Below are 15741 nucleotides of genomic sequence, written 5' to 3' on the forward strand. Positions count from 1 at the left end.
TTGAGTGTTGTTAGAAGGAAAGGTGATGTAACACAGTGGTAAACATACCACTGTCCAAGGTTTTTTGAAACATGTTGCAGGCATCCATTTCAAAATGAGCAAATATTTGCACAAAAACAATAAAGTTTATCAGTTTGAACATTAAATATCTTGTCTTTGTGGTGTATTCAATTGAATATAGGTTGAAGATGATTTGCAAATCATTGTATTCTGTTTTTGTTTACATTTTACACAACGTCCCAACTTCATTGGAATTGGGGTCGTATGATGTAATCCTTAAAAGTCAACAAAGTGAAGTCTTGATCCAGAATTTGGATCTGGAGCCAGATCACCTCCAAAATTTAATGGAGGCTTGCAGGGCCTAACGTCAATGTGTAGTGCAAATTTGGTGAGAATCCATTAAGTAGTTTTAATGTAATACTTAAAAGCCTATAAGTGAAATCTTGATCCAGAATCTGGATCTGGTCCACCTCCAAAATTTCATGAAGTCTTCCTTGGCCTCATATCTATCTGTTGTCAAAATCTGTGCAGTAGTTTTGACATAATCCCGCTAACGGACACACAGACAAATCAATCAATACATGCAGTGATTTTAATTCCATCCTTGGCAGACGTAAAAAAAAAAAAAATCCTTGCAAAAATGAGACTGGACAAAGAGCCCCACTGAAAAATTGGCAAATCGATATAATCTGCCAGTGTGAGGTATTTCAACGCAGGCTGTGTTGTTGATGCTTTCATTTTTAAAGGAATGCATTGAGAAGGTCCCAAACATGATAACTTACCTTTTTATTCTGTAATATTTACCTAAAAGTGTACTTTTGGGTTAAAAAAAAAATATTGTTCAATATATGGGCATGTCAGCTTTTAGAATAACCAAATATTTGATCTGGTATCTGTTTTAAAAATCCTGTATCAGTTGGGCTTTTATTTGAAATTTGTCTCCTGTTCTGCAAGAAATGGAAACCATATCCACAATAATAATATTCTAGTTTTAGCTTTTTAAAATGGGATCTAAACAGACAAGGGGTACAATCAGTTATCTATTAATAAATCAGTGGGATTTAAAATACACAAAACCAAATGTTATCCATATGGAAACTGTTTTGAGTGGAATTAAAATAAGTTGGAGAAAAGCTAGTCTTTTAAAATAAATTGGAGAAAAGCTAGTCTTGACCGATTGTTTAAAATCGGGTGAATAACTCGGATTTTGGGCTCACTCTCTACAAGAAAGGATACTGCATTTTAACACACAGTCCAGTCTAAACAAATGATTAAGTATACAAATTGACATGCTTATCTGTTTGCATTCATTACATCTGCCAAGGACGTAATAAAATCATCGCCATTTATTTATTTGTCTGTCTGTCTGTTAGCAAGATTACGTGACAACTACTGCACGGATTTTGACAAACATTTCACCACAGATCGATATTAGGTCAACGAAGACTCCCATTAAATCTGGGAGGTGATCCAGAGCCGCATTCTGGATCACGTTTTACTTTATATTGGCTTTGAAGGATTACTTGTGGCAGGATTACATCAAAACTACTGCATGGATTTTCACCAAATTTGCACCACGGATACATATTAGACCATGGAAGACTTCATTAAATTTTGGAGGTGATCTGGATCCAGGTCCAGATTCTTGATCAAGTTTCACTTTACATAGGCTTTGAAACATTACGTCAAAACTACTTCACAGATTCTCACAAAATTTGCATGGAAGACGTTACTGAATTTTGGAGGTGATCTGGATGAGGATCCGGATCCAGATTCTGTATCAAGTTTCTCTTTATAGGTTTTTAGGGATTACCTCAAAACTACTTCAGAGATTCTCACCAAATTTGCACCACATTTACATATTAGGGCATGGAAGAGTCCACTGAATTTTGGAGGTGATCTGGATCTGTATTCTGACTCAGGATTTCCCTTTATACACCTCTAAGGATTATGTCAAAACTACTTCACCGGTTCTCACCACAAATACATATTAGGGCATGGAAGAGTCCACTTAATTTTGGAGGTGATCTAGGTCCAGATAGGAGGACATCAGAGATCTCCAACTGCTCTTGTTCCTTGCGCAATATTAATGTCAAAGTTTCTGCATTCTGTTATGTTCCCATTTTGTTTTAGTGTTAATAAATGCATCCACTGTTTTGTGTGTGTGTGTGTGTGTGTGTGTGTGTTTGTTACAGGAAATGTCATCTTTGTGCGGTTCCAGTAATGGCTGGGAAGATACAGGCCAAGAGTCTGCAGACATGCAGGAAAGTATTAAGTGGTTAAATCCTGATCCTTTTAAAGATAGATGCCAGAATAAACTATTTCATGTTTTTTGGGAAGCCTTTAAAAACCATACCATCCATTTTAATGTTTTGAGTCCAAACATACATGTTGCATTGATGGTAGCCAAAGTTTTACGTAATGGCTACGGTGATTTTGGTTGTTTGTCAAAAACCAGTATAATATGTGAGAATTTTGGATTATTGTTTGTTGATTAAAGCTCATTTAAAGACTTTTTTAAAAAGACTGTATTGAAGTGTGACAGAAATGTGAGCAGATCTCACAGACAAGCTTCAGTTTGAATGTTGAGTCCTGCGACTACTGTCACAGAGATCCTGAATGATTCATTTCAGATCTAAATTTTGTTTATGGACAGGACATTGGCACATGGAACTGTGGAACTTTGAGAAACCTCCACCATATTTAAATTTAATCTAAATTACAAGGTGTTTCACTGCAATATGGCCACTTTTAATTTGTATCTTTGGCTGTTGCAGGACAAGGAGCACCCTCGCGTTTTGATCCCTGAGTTATGCAGACTCTTCTATCAGCTGGGGTGGGTAACAGGGACGGGTGGAGGGATCAGCCTGCGAAGAGGGTTTGTATGCACACTTTGAGAATTCACACATTTTTTTCATTTTTAGGTTTTCCTTCAGCTTCATACTGATTCATTTGACTTATCAGGTTTTTTTTTTAGCTCCACCAAGGAGGTAATGTTTTCTGTGATGTTTGCCTGTTCACAGGATTACGCAAATCTCTCATTGCCTATATTTGACACGTGATTGTTTAGGATTTTTGTCAAAAAAAAACATCAGGGCCTAAAAAGAGGTGTAAATTGCAGCAAAATTAGCACTAACTAACCTTGTGAGCAATTGCGAAAGGTTCAAGCATGTAAAAATGTATTTTAATACAAAATTGAGACCTTGCGATACATTGTGGTCAACAAAACATGAATAATCAGATGTAATTTCTGCAGATGGTGGGTAATGTGCATTTTTTTACTGTAATTTTACATTTAGTTTTTATTTCATGAGTGTGTTTTGAAATGAAATCAATTCTACTTGAATTCGGATTTGGCTGCTTCGTTAGTTTGATGTCAGGCTACAGTGAAAGACCAAAATTAAAATACACTGCAAGTTGTTTTCTGATTTGGAGTGAGCTGTGAGTTCATTGGAGCTGGGTGAAAAGTGACTGAAGTGGACAGAAATTGTGTTTGCTCAGTCTGCCGTGGTTGGGGAAGTTGGGGAGAGACACACAGATTCTTGAGGAACATGGCTCCACGCCTCGCTCTAGCAAAAGCATAGATTTCATGTAGATGTATCTATGTGCCAAAAGTAGATGACTGTGAACATGCAGGTAGAATGTGCAGTGATAGGGACCTGCAGTTCTCTGAGCAGAAGCCTCCTTCTTATTCTCCTCTAAAACATAAATCGTGTGAAAGCATGTTGCACTCTTCAACAGAAGACAGTTTTGAGATGTTCATATTTTTTCTGCCTGGGAAAGTGTGGTATAACCACCACGGAGCTTAGCTTATAGATGTATGGAGTAGCTATACATCCCCACAAGCACTTGTGTCATGGGCTGTGTCTGCGTTCGGGTGTCGTCAGCACTGACTAGCCATCATCGCTATACAGTAGTGTGAAACATGATTCTTGACTGCTGTTAGGGGAGGTGATGGTCTAGTGGTTAAGCGTTGGGCTTGAGACCAGAGGATCCTTGGTTCAAATCCCAGCCTCACTGGAAAATCATTAAATCACATTAATCAATCTTCACCATATCTACAATGTACCTGTAATATACTTTTTGTATGTGATTAAAAGTAAATGCTACTAAAATAGCTTTCTTTATTGGTTTACAGGCTCTTTGTCATTACCAGGCAGCATTTTGGAGTGAAAAATGCATGATTTTGGGGGTTTCGTCTTCAGGGGGTATGTACAAGGGTGTTAGACGAGATCATTTGGTCAATGGTTTGCATTTTCTTGTACATAATAACAGTCTCCATATTTTTAAGGGGGTATTTCAAAATACTGTATTTGTGCTAACCAACCCTGACTACAAGTGGAGTAAGCCATTTCATCCCATTTTTGCAGTTTTTTGCAACTGAGAGTCAGTTCCTGTGGATTTATGCCACTGTCCCCTTTCGTAGAATTGAACACCAGACCCTTTATTCCCTTGTTGTGGGTGGTAAGCCCACATGGAGCTGACACCATGTTGTTTCTTTGTGCTGAACCTGATTAACTCCACCCTCCAGTCCTGGCTCCAGGAGGAGACCTCATTTTCCCTAATCCAGGCAATTTTTGTCAATTATGAAGTGTCTTTCTTGGAATTGCCCTTTGTATGTCTCTTCACTCAGGACCTATTAGTCAAGGGAGCTCCTACCAGGAGCTAATACTCCAGACAAGACAGCTCCCAGGATCACTGGAACCCATAAACCCCTTCACTACTATAAGGTGTTGATTCAGGCAAGGGTAATACTAGACTTGCATTTCAGAAATTGATTTAGTCAACACAGGAAAGAATGCATCGTTATCATTGTTTCTGCTTTGGTCAAACACATTTTGCCCTTAAGTGGAAACATTTTACGAAGCTTTGTGTTCTTCATCTGGATGATGGTTTTTCTCTTGCACAACATTTTTGTGCATTCATAAACTGCTGCACACTGGACGTTTTGTGGAGTGGATTCAGTCGTGTGTGTGTGTGTGTGTGTGTGTGTGTGTGTGTGTGTGTGTGTGTGTGTGTGTGTGTGTGTGTGTGTGTGTGTGTGTGTGTGTGTGTGTGTGTGTTGTTCAATCTTTTTATGGCTATTGCTGAATGGAGGGGTGGGGGAACTCATCATGCACTTTTAACCTGTGCCATGCAACATGAAATGACATAGACTGCATAATGAGCTCATTATTCTATTATAGTAGAACTTTAGTTCCTTCATAGCCACAGGCGCACGTAGGTCTTTCAGTACTACAGTGAAAAACAACATGTTCTCAACAAAATCTATGCTGATTACATCCTTCACCTTTTAAAGCTGTAAAACATTGATGACTGGTTTGATGAGCTTTGTATTTTGTACAAAGCTCATGACTGATTGAAATGGTGGAGAACATTATTATTGGTGAAGAACATTATTTTTGGTGCTCCTGTGTAGCTGCAAGACAATTACAGTCAGATCTGTTTGTGTTTTGACATTAACACAGTTTTTCTTATTTTGCATTTGTATATCACCACAGTAAAAGTGAGATTAAGCAATCACGATGTGCTTCCAGTGTCGACTTTCAGCTTTAATTCAAGGAGTTTAACAAACATTATTCATTCACCATTTAGGAATTATGGCTGTTTTTATTCTTCAGCAAGTTAAAATTCAGTGTATCATTGGGAGATTGTGTTTTTTTTAACTGTTCTGACATGTCAATCAAACTTTATTTTTGTGAATACAGCTCTCCGCTTTCACAAAAAAATTAAAAAGTATAGAAAAGTGCAGACAAACAAATACAAGATTTTTTTTTTTTTTTTAAAAAAAGGAAAACAAATGAATAAATATTTAAAGGAATTCTGCTGCAAATATAGAAATAATTTCGAACATGTGCATTTGGTTTCATGCCTTGATGAAAGATGAATTAACCCTCGACTTAGTCTTTTGTCTCTTTACACACTGTGCCATTTTCTTTGAAGAGAAAATAACATAAAACCAGTTTAGATGTTAATCTGCCCTGGAATGCCTTAAACATTAATGTTATGTCATAACAGTTTGCTGGCAGACTCATTTCAAGGATTACTGTCATGTCATATGTGTAGGCGGCGTTAATACATGTGTTGTGTGCTTACAGAAACCACATCTACATTGCACCATCAGGAGTCCAGAAAGAGAGAATACAGGTCAGCTGGTTAAACATTACTTCCAAACATACATATATAGATATATACACACGTAAAAGTTTGGGCACCCCTGATGATTTCCATGATTTTCCTTTACAAATCATTGGTTGTTTGAATCAGCAATTTCAGTTAAATATATCATATAGCAGACAAACACAGTGATATTTGAGAAGTGAAATGAAGTTTATAGGATTTACAGAAAGTGACCAATAATTCCTTAAACAAAATTAGGCAGGTGCATAAATTTGGGCACCCCAACAGAAAAAATACATCAGTATCTAGTAGATCCTCCTTTTGCAGATATAACAGCCTCTAAACGCTTCCTATGGCTTCCAATGAGAGTCTGGATTCTGGTTGAAGGTATTTTGGACCATTCTTCTTCACAAAACATCTCAGGTTTGTTAGTGTCCGAGCATGGACAGCCCGCTTAAAATCACACCACAGATTTTCAATAATATTCAGGTCTGTGGACTGAGATGGCCATTCCAGAATGTTGTACTTGTTCCTCTGCATGAATGCCTTAGTAGATTTTGAGCAGTGTTTAGGGTCGTTGTCTTGTTGAAATCTCCAGCCCCGGTGCAACTTCAACTTTGTCACTGATTCATGAACATTGTTCTCAAGAATCTGCTGATGTTAACTGAAATCCATGTGACCCTCAGCTTTAACAAGATTCCCAGTACCTGCACTGGCCACACAGCCACACAGCACAGAGACACTATCTTCAGCAAGATCATGTTGTAGGTTTTTGGAGCAGGTCTGTGGGTTGACTATGACTGTTCTCATATCCTTCGCTTGAACTTATCTGAGATTTTTCTTGGCCTGCCACTTAGGTCCTTAACTAGTACTGTGCCTGCGGCCTTCCATTTCCTCACTATGTTCTTCACAGTGGAAACTGACAGCTGAAATATCTGAGATAGCTTTTTTAATCCTTCCCCTAAAACATGATGTTGAACAATCTTTGTTTTCAGGTCATTTGAGAGGTGTTTAAAGGCTCCGATGTTGCCACTCATTAGAAGAGATGCGAAAAGGGGAAACATTTGCAAATGGCCACCTTAAATACCCTTTCTCATGATCGATTCACCTGTGTAAGGAGGTCAAGGGTCAGTGAGCTTACCAAACCAATTTTGTGTTCCAGTTATTAGTGCTAAATGTATTCAAATCAATAAAATGACAAGGGTGCCCAAATGTATGCACCTGCCTAATTTTGTTTAAATAATTATTGCACACTTTCTGTAAATACTAGAAACTTCATTTCACTTCTCAAATATCAGTGTGTCTACTGTATGATATATTTAACTGAAATTTCTGATCCAGACAACCAATGATTTATAAATGAAAATCATGAAAATTATCAGGGGTTCTCAAACCTTTGCACACAACTGTGAGTGTGTGTATGTGTGTATGCATCTATATACATAAAGGGCTATGTCTGTCCGGGGCTAAACTCCCAAACTATAATATGTAGCCCTAAAAACTATATATATTCTGAATCATGACATGGGGAACAAACTGGTACCAGTTTTTTAAAAAAAAGTTGAACTGAAAATTACCCCCAAAATAGCCATTTATGTAATACCATAGTGTTGTACCGTGTGCAATAAACTCCCAAACTATAATAGGTAGCCCTAACAACTATATATATTCTGAATCCTCATGACATGGAGAACAAACTGGTGCCATTTTCTAAAAAGTTGAATGAAAATTACCCCCAAAATAGCCATTTATGTCAGACCATACAGTGTTGTACCATGTGCTTTTCATGTTGCCACTTCTGCCTGTCTTTCTGTCTGCCCTGGATAAACTCCGATACTGTAATAGGTAGCCCTAAAAACTATATATATTCAGAATCCTCATGACATGGGGAACAAACTGGTACCATGTTTTAAAAAGTTGAACTTAGAATTACCCCCAAAATAGCCATTTATGTAAGACCATACAGTGTTGTACCATGTGTAATAAAATCCCAAACTATAATGGGTAGCCCTAAAAACTATATATTCTGAATCCTTTATGTAAGACCACACGGTGTTGTACCATGTGCTTTTCATGTTGCCACTTCTGTCTGTCTTTCTGTCTGTCCGGGATAAACTCCCAAACTATAATATGTAGCCCTAAAAATTATATATATTCTGAATCCTCGTGGTATGGGGAACAAACTGGTACCATTTTTTTAAAAAGCTGAACTGAAAATAACTGGCTGTGGGTATGACCAGGGAGATTCAAATTTCCACCCCTGTATATGTGTTGACCATCTCTGTTTATTTAAATCTTTTCTACAGCACACTCAGCAAAACAACAACATGCTTAGGCTGAGGCTGTGGGTATGACCAAGCAGATTCAAATTTCCAGCCCTGTATATCTGTTGGCCATCTCTGTTTATTTAATCCCTTTCTTCAGCTACTTTATGTTCTCAACTGTTAAGCACCTGACTGTCCTGTACAACCCAGTTTGCCTTCCTGTCTGAATACATTCATTTTATGTTTGTAAAATTGCAATGTAAAAACAGTGAAATACACCACTACCTCAGTTTTGATTAATTGATATTTACATTTACTGTTACCTACCTTTTGTGTGTAATTTTGTTATAAATTTGATTGCAAACAAAGTCTGCATGAAGGACTTCAAATGTGTTTCCACTTAGTTTGGGGAGTCCACCTCTTATAGTTCTGCTGGACAAACTTTAGCCCATTACCTATTATATTTATAAAACATCAGCATTACAAAAACAAATGTTGGGCAATTGTTTTGATTAAAATGATTGGCATTTGGCTTATGTCTAAAACAGGTTAACCCGGGCAGTGCCGAGTACCCCAGCTAGTGTGTGTGTATGTATGTATGTGTGTGTGTGTATATATATATATATATATATATATATATATATATATATATATATAGAGATAGATATATATATAGAGAGATAGATAGATGTATGTATATATATATAATACTGATTTACAGCATTGTGTGAAGTACTCAGAAAAACAAAGCAAAATAATGAGGTGTAGTGAAGGTTTAATGTGCCGAGTGTACATCACACCTTTCTTGTGTTTTTGCTCATCAGCCTGAAGATATGTTTGTGTGCGATGTGGAGGAGAGAGATGTCAGCTGCCCGCCTGCCTGGAAGAATCTGAAGAAGAGCCAGTGTACCCCGCTTTTTATGAATGCTTACACAATGAGAGGTGAGAGTCCCTTCACACTCTAAAATAAAGTTTTTGGCGTAGTCATAGATGTGTTTTGTTCATTAGTGGTGAAAACAGGATTTTTATAAACAATCAGTCAATCATTCATGAATGCATTGTATTGAGCTTTTACGGTGGGTAAAATAAGTATTGAACACATCACCATTTTTCTCAGGAAATATATTTCTGAAGGTGCTATTGACATGACGTCAACACCTTCACCAGATGTCAGTAACAACCCAAGTATTCCAGAGATGCAAAGAAACCAAAACGAATAAGCACAGAAATTAAGTTCTGTGTAATAATGTGAAATGGCGCAGGAAAAATATTGAACATCTGAAAAAAGGGCGGTGCCAAAAGGCCTTGAAACCCAAGACACTGGCTGAAATCTATCAGTAATTAGAAAGCAGTAATGCACGTTGTTGGTGCAAATTAATGTCTGCTAGTTCAATCCCAACTGATGGCCTATAAAAAAGTGGCTCATTACCAAGGTGTCACATAAGAAACATGATGGATAAAAAGCAAAGAGCCCTCTCAAGATCTTCGCAGCCTAATTGTTGCAAAACATACTGATGTCATTGGCTACAGAAGGATTTCTGATATTCTGAATGTTCCAGTGAGCACTGTACATCTATAATCCAGAAGTGGAAAGAACATCATTTCATCATAACCTGGCCATGACCAGGTGCTCCTCACAAGATTTCTGAGTGAAAAGAAATATTGGAAGTGTTTTTGAAGAGCCAATGACCACTTGTGGAGAGCTTCAGAAAGACCTGGAATTAGCAGGTACAATTGTTTCAAAGAAAACCATAGGTAATGTACTCAACTATCATGACCTGTATGTACGCTCACTGCACAAGCCGCCATTGCTGAAGAAAAAGTATATTGAAGCTTGTTTAAGGTTTGCTGCACAACATTGTGAAATACTGAGATAATCTGGTCAGATAAGAACAAAACTGAACTCTTTGAATACCATAATACGCACCACGTTTGGAGGTAAAATGGCCATCAGCCCAAAACACAAGTTTGGAGGTGGGAACATCATGTTGTGGGGCTGTTTTTCAGCACACGGCACTGGCAAACTTCATATAATTGAAGGAAGGATGAATGAAAAAAAAAAAAATGTAAGGAGACATTCTTGCTGAAAATTTGCTGCCAGCTACCAGGATGATGAAGATAAAACAACAGTGGAAATTTTAACAAGACATTGATAGATTAGACTAGAATAAACTTTACTGTCTGTTCCAAAAAGGTCACCGAAATTCTTCTTCAGCTGCATCATAAAAACACAAAACTTTAAATACTCACACAAAAATTCACTGTACACTGTAAAAAAATAAAAATAAATGTACAATTGACAACACAAGTGTCTATCTGGTCTTATGGAGTGTTGCTACAGCAGAGGGGATTAAAGGTTTCGTGTAAGCATTTTTGCGGGCCAGGGACTTCATATTGCTAGTGAAGGGGGTGTGAGGGGTCCTCAGTGACTAGGATGGCTTTCCTGATTTCTGAGCGATTGTATAGTTCAAACAGATGGGTTCCGGGTGAACCAATTACTTTGCTAGCATGACTGATAATGCAGAAAAGTTTAGTCAAGTCAAGTCAGCTTTATTGTCATTTCTACAATACATCACAGACATATTGAGAACTGAAATACCTGATCTCTGGACTCCCTGACCTCACAAAAGAAGGTATTTAAGAAATATAATAACAAAGATCTAACAGTTGTAAAAAAAAAAAAAAAAAAAAAAAAAAAAAAAAAATTGTAATTGTAACAAAATTATACAAAAGGTAAATTGTAAACAAACAAATACTTGTAGTGCAAAGTGGCAGGACAACATTCAGCAGTAATGGATATGTGCAAATTCCATGACCAGAGCAAGAATATATACTGTTGTTGATCATTGTGCAGAGAGTATTGTATGTATAAAGTGCAATATCTTCACAGAAGCTTAGGTTAGGGAATTGGCGGGAGTGGAAAGTGAAACAGTCCAGTTTGTGTTTATGTGTGAGTGGAGGGCAGCAGGGGGAAAGGGGGCAAAGCAGGGAGGGAGTTGAGTGTCCTGACAGCCTGGTGGAAAAAGCTGTCTCTCAGCCGGCTGGTCTTGGCCTGGAGACTGCGCAGTCTCCTCCCCGACGGCAGCAGGCTGAAGAGACTACGTAATGGATGAGTGGGGTCACTTACGATCCTAGTGGCTTTCCGGGTGAGGCGGGTGTTGTACAGTTCTTGGAGGGGTGGGAGAGAGGTGCCCGTGATCTTCTCCGCTGCTCTCATGATGCGTTGAAGGGACCTACGGCAAGTCGCTGTGCAGGCGCCGTACCACACCGTGATGCAGCATGACAGGACACTCTCGATCGTACCCCTGTAGAACATGCACATGATGTGTGGTGTTGCTCCGACTCTTCGAAGTTTGCGGAGAAAGTAGAGGCGTTGATGAGCCCTCTTGGCCAGTGATGCGGTGTTAGTGGTCCAGGAGAGATCCTCCGACACATGCACACCCAGGAACTTGGTGCTGCTCACCCTCTCCACAGCAGCACCATCGATGGTCAGAGGGGAGTGTTGGGTGTGCACTCTCCTGAAGTCCACAACAATCTCCTTCGTCTTCTCCACATTCAAAAGGAGATTGTTGTTCTCGCACCACATGGTCAGCCGGCTGATCTCGCTCCTGTAGTGGGTCTCGTCATTGTTCCTGACGAGACCCACCACGGTTGTGTCATCCGCAAACTTGACGATGAGGTTTGAGCTGTGAAGTGGTGTGCAGTCGTGGGTCAGCAGTGTGAAGAGGAGGGTGCTCAGCACACATCCCTGGGGGGCCCCTGTGTTCAGAGTGATGGTGTGGGATGTGTTGCTGCCGACCCGCACTGCCTGAGGTCTCCCGGTCAGGAAGTCCAGCAGCCAGTTGCACAGTGAGGTGTTCAGACCCAGTTGGTCGAGTTTGATGACCAGCTGCTGAGGGATGATGGTGTTGAATGCTGAACTGAAATCAATGAACAGCATCCTAACATATGAGTCTTTATTGTCCAAGTGTGTGAGGACTGGATGGAGGACAGCACTGATGGCATCCTCTGTTGAGCGGTTGGACCGGTATGCAAACTGGAAGGGGTCTAGGGAGGGGGGGAGTGCAGACTTGATGTGTTTCATGACTAACCGTTCGAAGCACTTCATGATGATGGGGGTGAGTGCGACAGGACGGTAGTCGTTGAAGCTGGATGGTGTGGACTTCTTCGGCACCGGGATGATGATGGTGGCTTTGAGGCACGTGGGAACGACCGACTGGCGCAACGAGGTGTTAAAGATGTCCGAAAAGACATCTGCAAGTTCCCCCGCGCAATCCCTCAGTACGCGGCCAGCAATGTTGTCACGACCAGATGCTTTCCGGGCATTGATCCTGCTGAATGTTCTCCTCACACTGTCTGCAGTCAGTGTGATCACCTGGTCACCCAGAGGGGGGGGGGGACTTGTGCGCCGGTGTGGTGTTAAGGGCCTCAAAACGGGTGAAGAAGTTATTAAGGTCATTCAGCAGGGAGGTGGAGTTGCCGCAGGTCTGTGGCGGTGGCTTGTAGTCGGTCAAAGACTGCAGTCCTTGCCACATGCTGCGTGCGTCCCTGCTGTCGCTGAAGCGGTGGGCTATTCTCCTGAAGTACTCCTTCTTCGCCATCCTGATGCCGCGTGACAGGTTGGCTCTAGCTGTCCTCAGGCCAACTTGATCTCTCACTTTGAAGGCCGCATTCCGGGCCTTCAAAAGCCTGTAGACTTCACCTGTCAGCCACGGCTTCTGGTTGGCTTGGATGGTGATGGTCTTTAAGACTGTTACATCGTCCACACATTTGGAGATGTACGCTGTAACCGAGTCTGTGTACACCTGGAGGGCGATGGTGGTGGAGTTGTGTAAGGCAGCTTGCTTGAACACCGCCCAGTCTGTGGTGTTGAAGCAATCCTGGAGTGCCTCTACAGCTCCCTCTGGCCACACTCTGACCTGCTTCCGAACTGGTTTAACTACTTTCACCCGTGGTCTGTAAGCAGGCAGCAGCATGATGGTGATGTGGTCAGAGGCGCCAAGGTGGGGAAGGGGGAAAGCTTTGTAGGCTCCTCTGGAAGGTGTAAACATGGTCCAGAGTGTTGTTGCCCTGAGTTGGAAAGTCTATGTGTTGTTGTAGTTTGGGAAACACTGTCTTGGGGTTAGCCTGATTGAAATCCCCAGCCAAGATGAGGAAGGCATCTGGGTGGGCTGTCTGCTGCTCACTAATGTGGTGGTGCAGTTCGTTCAGTGCCTCCTTCCTGGTGTTATTGTTGGAGCTAGGGGGAATGTACACCGCAGCTATCATTACAGCACTGTATTCCCTCGGTAGGTAGAATGGCCGACACTTCACGATCATAAGCTCCACAAGCGGCAGGCAGAGTTTAGTAACCACCGCAGCGTCCCGACACCAAGCGTCATTGATGTAAACACAGAGCCCCCCCCCTCGCGTTTTACCTCCTTCGATGAGGGCTCTGTCCGCCCGGTAGCAAGTTAGCCGCTCGAGCTGAATGGCGTGGTCCGCTACGTTGTTGTTAAGCCAAGTTTCCGTGAACACAAAAACACAACAGTCTCTCACACTCCTCTGGGTATTCCTCAGGAGCCGTATGTGGTCCAGTTTGTTGTCCAGGGAGCGAACGTTAGCCAGCACGATGGTGGGGATCGCAGGCTTATGTGGGCTAGCTGCTAACCTCGCTCGGATGCCTCCGCGCTTCCCCCTCTTCTGTTTCCTCTCACGCCGCTTGTGGCGCCTCCACTCTGGACGAGGTGTAGGGGTGGGGGTCGGTGGTAGTCTGGGCCTCCGTAGCAGACCATAGCTCCATAGCGTTTCCGTGACCGCTGGGTGTAGATTGGAGATAAATGACGAGTTCCTGAGTAGAAACTCACGGCTGTATGTATGCCTCAGATGGTGTGAGACACGACCCAGTGAAGATGACGACGAAGACAAACAAAAACAAGGAAAAACTCCTGTAGTCTCGGGAGAGAGAGAAGCCGCAGTGTATGCGCCGCCATGATTAAAGTTAGTTAGTTTAGTTCTGTGTTTGATAGTGAGGATGAAATATTGAATGTAAGGAGTGATTCATTGAGGGATTTATAGACCAGAGTTAAAATGTCCTTGCTGACATGGAAAGTCCTCAGTTTCCTCAGCAGGTAGAGATGCTGTTGTGGTTTTTTATAAACGGTGTTACTGTGTGTTGAGAAGGGCAGGCAGGTGGTAAATCTCTGTTCTGAGGTACTTGAACGACTGAACCTGCTCCACCAAACTTGCGCCACTCAGCATCTATTCCCTGGATGCTGAGTGGCTGGGATAGTGGAGATAGTGTTTTGTCTGTCCCCCCACAGCACAGCCCCTTGGTCTTAGAGATGTTCAGTTTCAGGAAGTGTTCAGAAAATGTCTGGACCAAGTTGCTGATTGTGAGCTGGTAGTGGCACAGAGCATCAGTGTCAGTCAAGTGCACTACCAAAGCCATGTCATCTGCATATTTAAAGAGAGTCATTCCTTCACTGCTGCAAGAGATCCCATTGGTATAAACAGAGAAGAGAATGGGAGCTAAAATACAGCCTTGTGGGAGTCCTGTTTTTAAAACCGGCTTACTGGACTTAAAACCATTTAAAGACACCAGTTGTGCTCTATCCAATAAAAATAAAACCTCTTAATCCATAAAATCAGTGTGGGGTGAACCTGAAGGTCAGAGTGCCTCTCTAACCTGCAGCAGGTTGTTTGTATTTATGGTATTAAAATCTGAGGAGAGGTCCATGAATAAAATCCCAGTTTGTGGGTGTGCAGAGTCCAGATGTTTGGTGATGCTGTCTAAAAGGGTGAGACTTGCATCTTCCACACCTTGTTTGTGGAAAATGCCAAACACACAGCCAAGAAAAGTCTCAACTGGTTTCAGAGAATGAAAATAAAGCTGCTATAATTGTCCAGCTAATCACCTGATTTGAATCCAATAGAAAATCAACAGAAAGAACTAAAGATTAGAGTTCCTAGAAGAGGTGCATGGAAGCTTCAACATTTGAAGACTGTTTGTGTGGAAGAATGGGCCAAAATCACACCTGACCAATTCATGTGACTAGTTTCTCCATACAGGAGGCATCTTGAAGGTGTTCTTACAACAAAGGCTTTTATATGGAGTATTAAAAAAAATTCAGTGAGTGTGTTCAATATTCCTGTGACCCGGCAGCTTTAGAAATATATTTACTGAGAAAAATTGTGACGTGTTCAATACTTACTTTACCCAGTGTACAATACCAAATCAGAAAAGGTTTGGACAACAGGTAAAAGCCACAGAAGCCTATATTTCTTTGAGACCTGTCTTGGTGGCTTCCTTCACTAGTCCTCCAAGAATTTTTGAGATCTGCCAACATGACGCAGATTGTCCAGGATTCTCACCTGT

At 41.1% G+C, this 15741-nt stretch overlaps 1 protein-coding gene across 2 annotated transcripts in view; it reads left to right on the plus strand.

Annotated features, from left to right (window-relative positions):
* The window catches only part of apip (APAF1 interacting protein), a 53482-nt gene that overhangs the window by 23639 nt on the left and 14102 nt on the right, over positions 1–15741 (plus strand). Inside the window, exons 2-5 of one of the 2 annotated variants that reach the window (XM_034184666.1) lie at positions 2196–2264; positions 2778–2878; positions 6099–6147; positions 9209–9326. In XM_034184666.1, coding sequence (XP_034040557.1) covers positions 2199–2264; positions 2778–2878; positions 6099–6147; positions 9209–9326 — 334 coding nt within the window. In that variant the 5' untranslated portion in view covers positions 2196–2198. Of the gene's footprint in view, positions 1–2195; positions 2270–2775; positions 2879–6098; positions 6148–9208; positions 9327–15741 lie in introns of both variants that reach the window. The other variant, XM_034184673.1, reaches the window with a different exon arrangement.

This window comes from Thalassophryne amazonica, chromosome 2, assembly GCF_902500255.1.
Source record: "Thalassophryne amazonica chromosome 2, fThaAma1.1, whole genome shotgun sequence".
In the NCBI taxonomy this organism is placed as follows: domain Eukaryota; kingdom Metazoa; phylum Chordata; class Actinopteri; order Batrachoidiformes; family Batrachoididae; genus Thalassophryne; species Thalassophryne amazonica.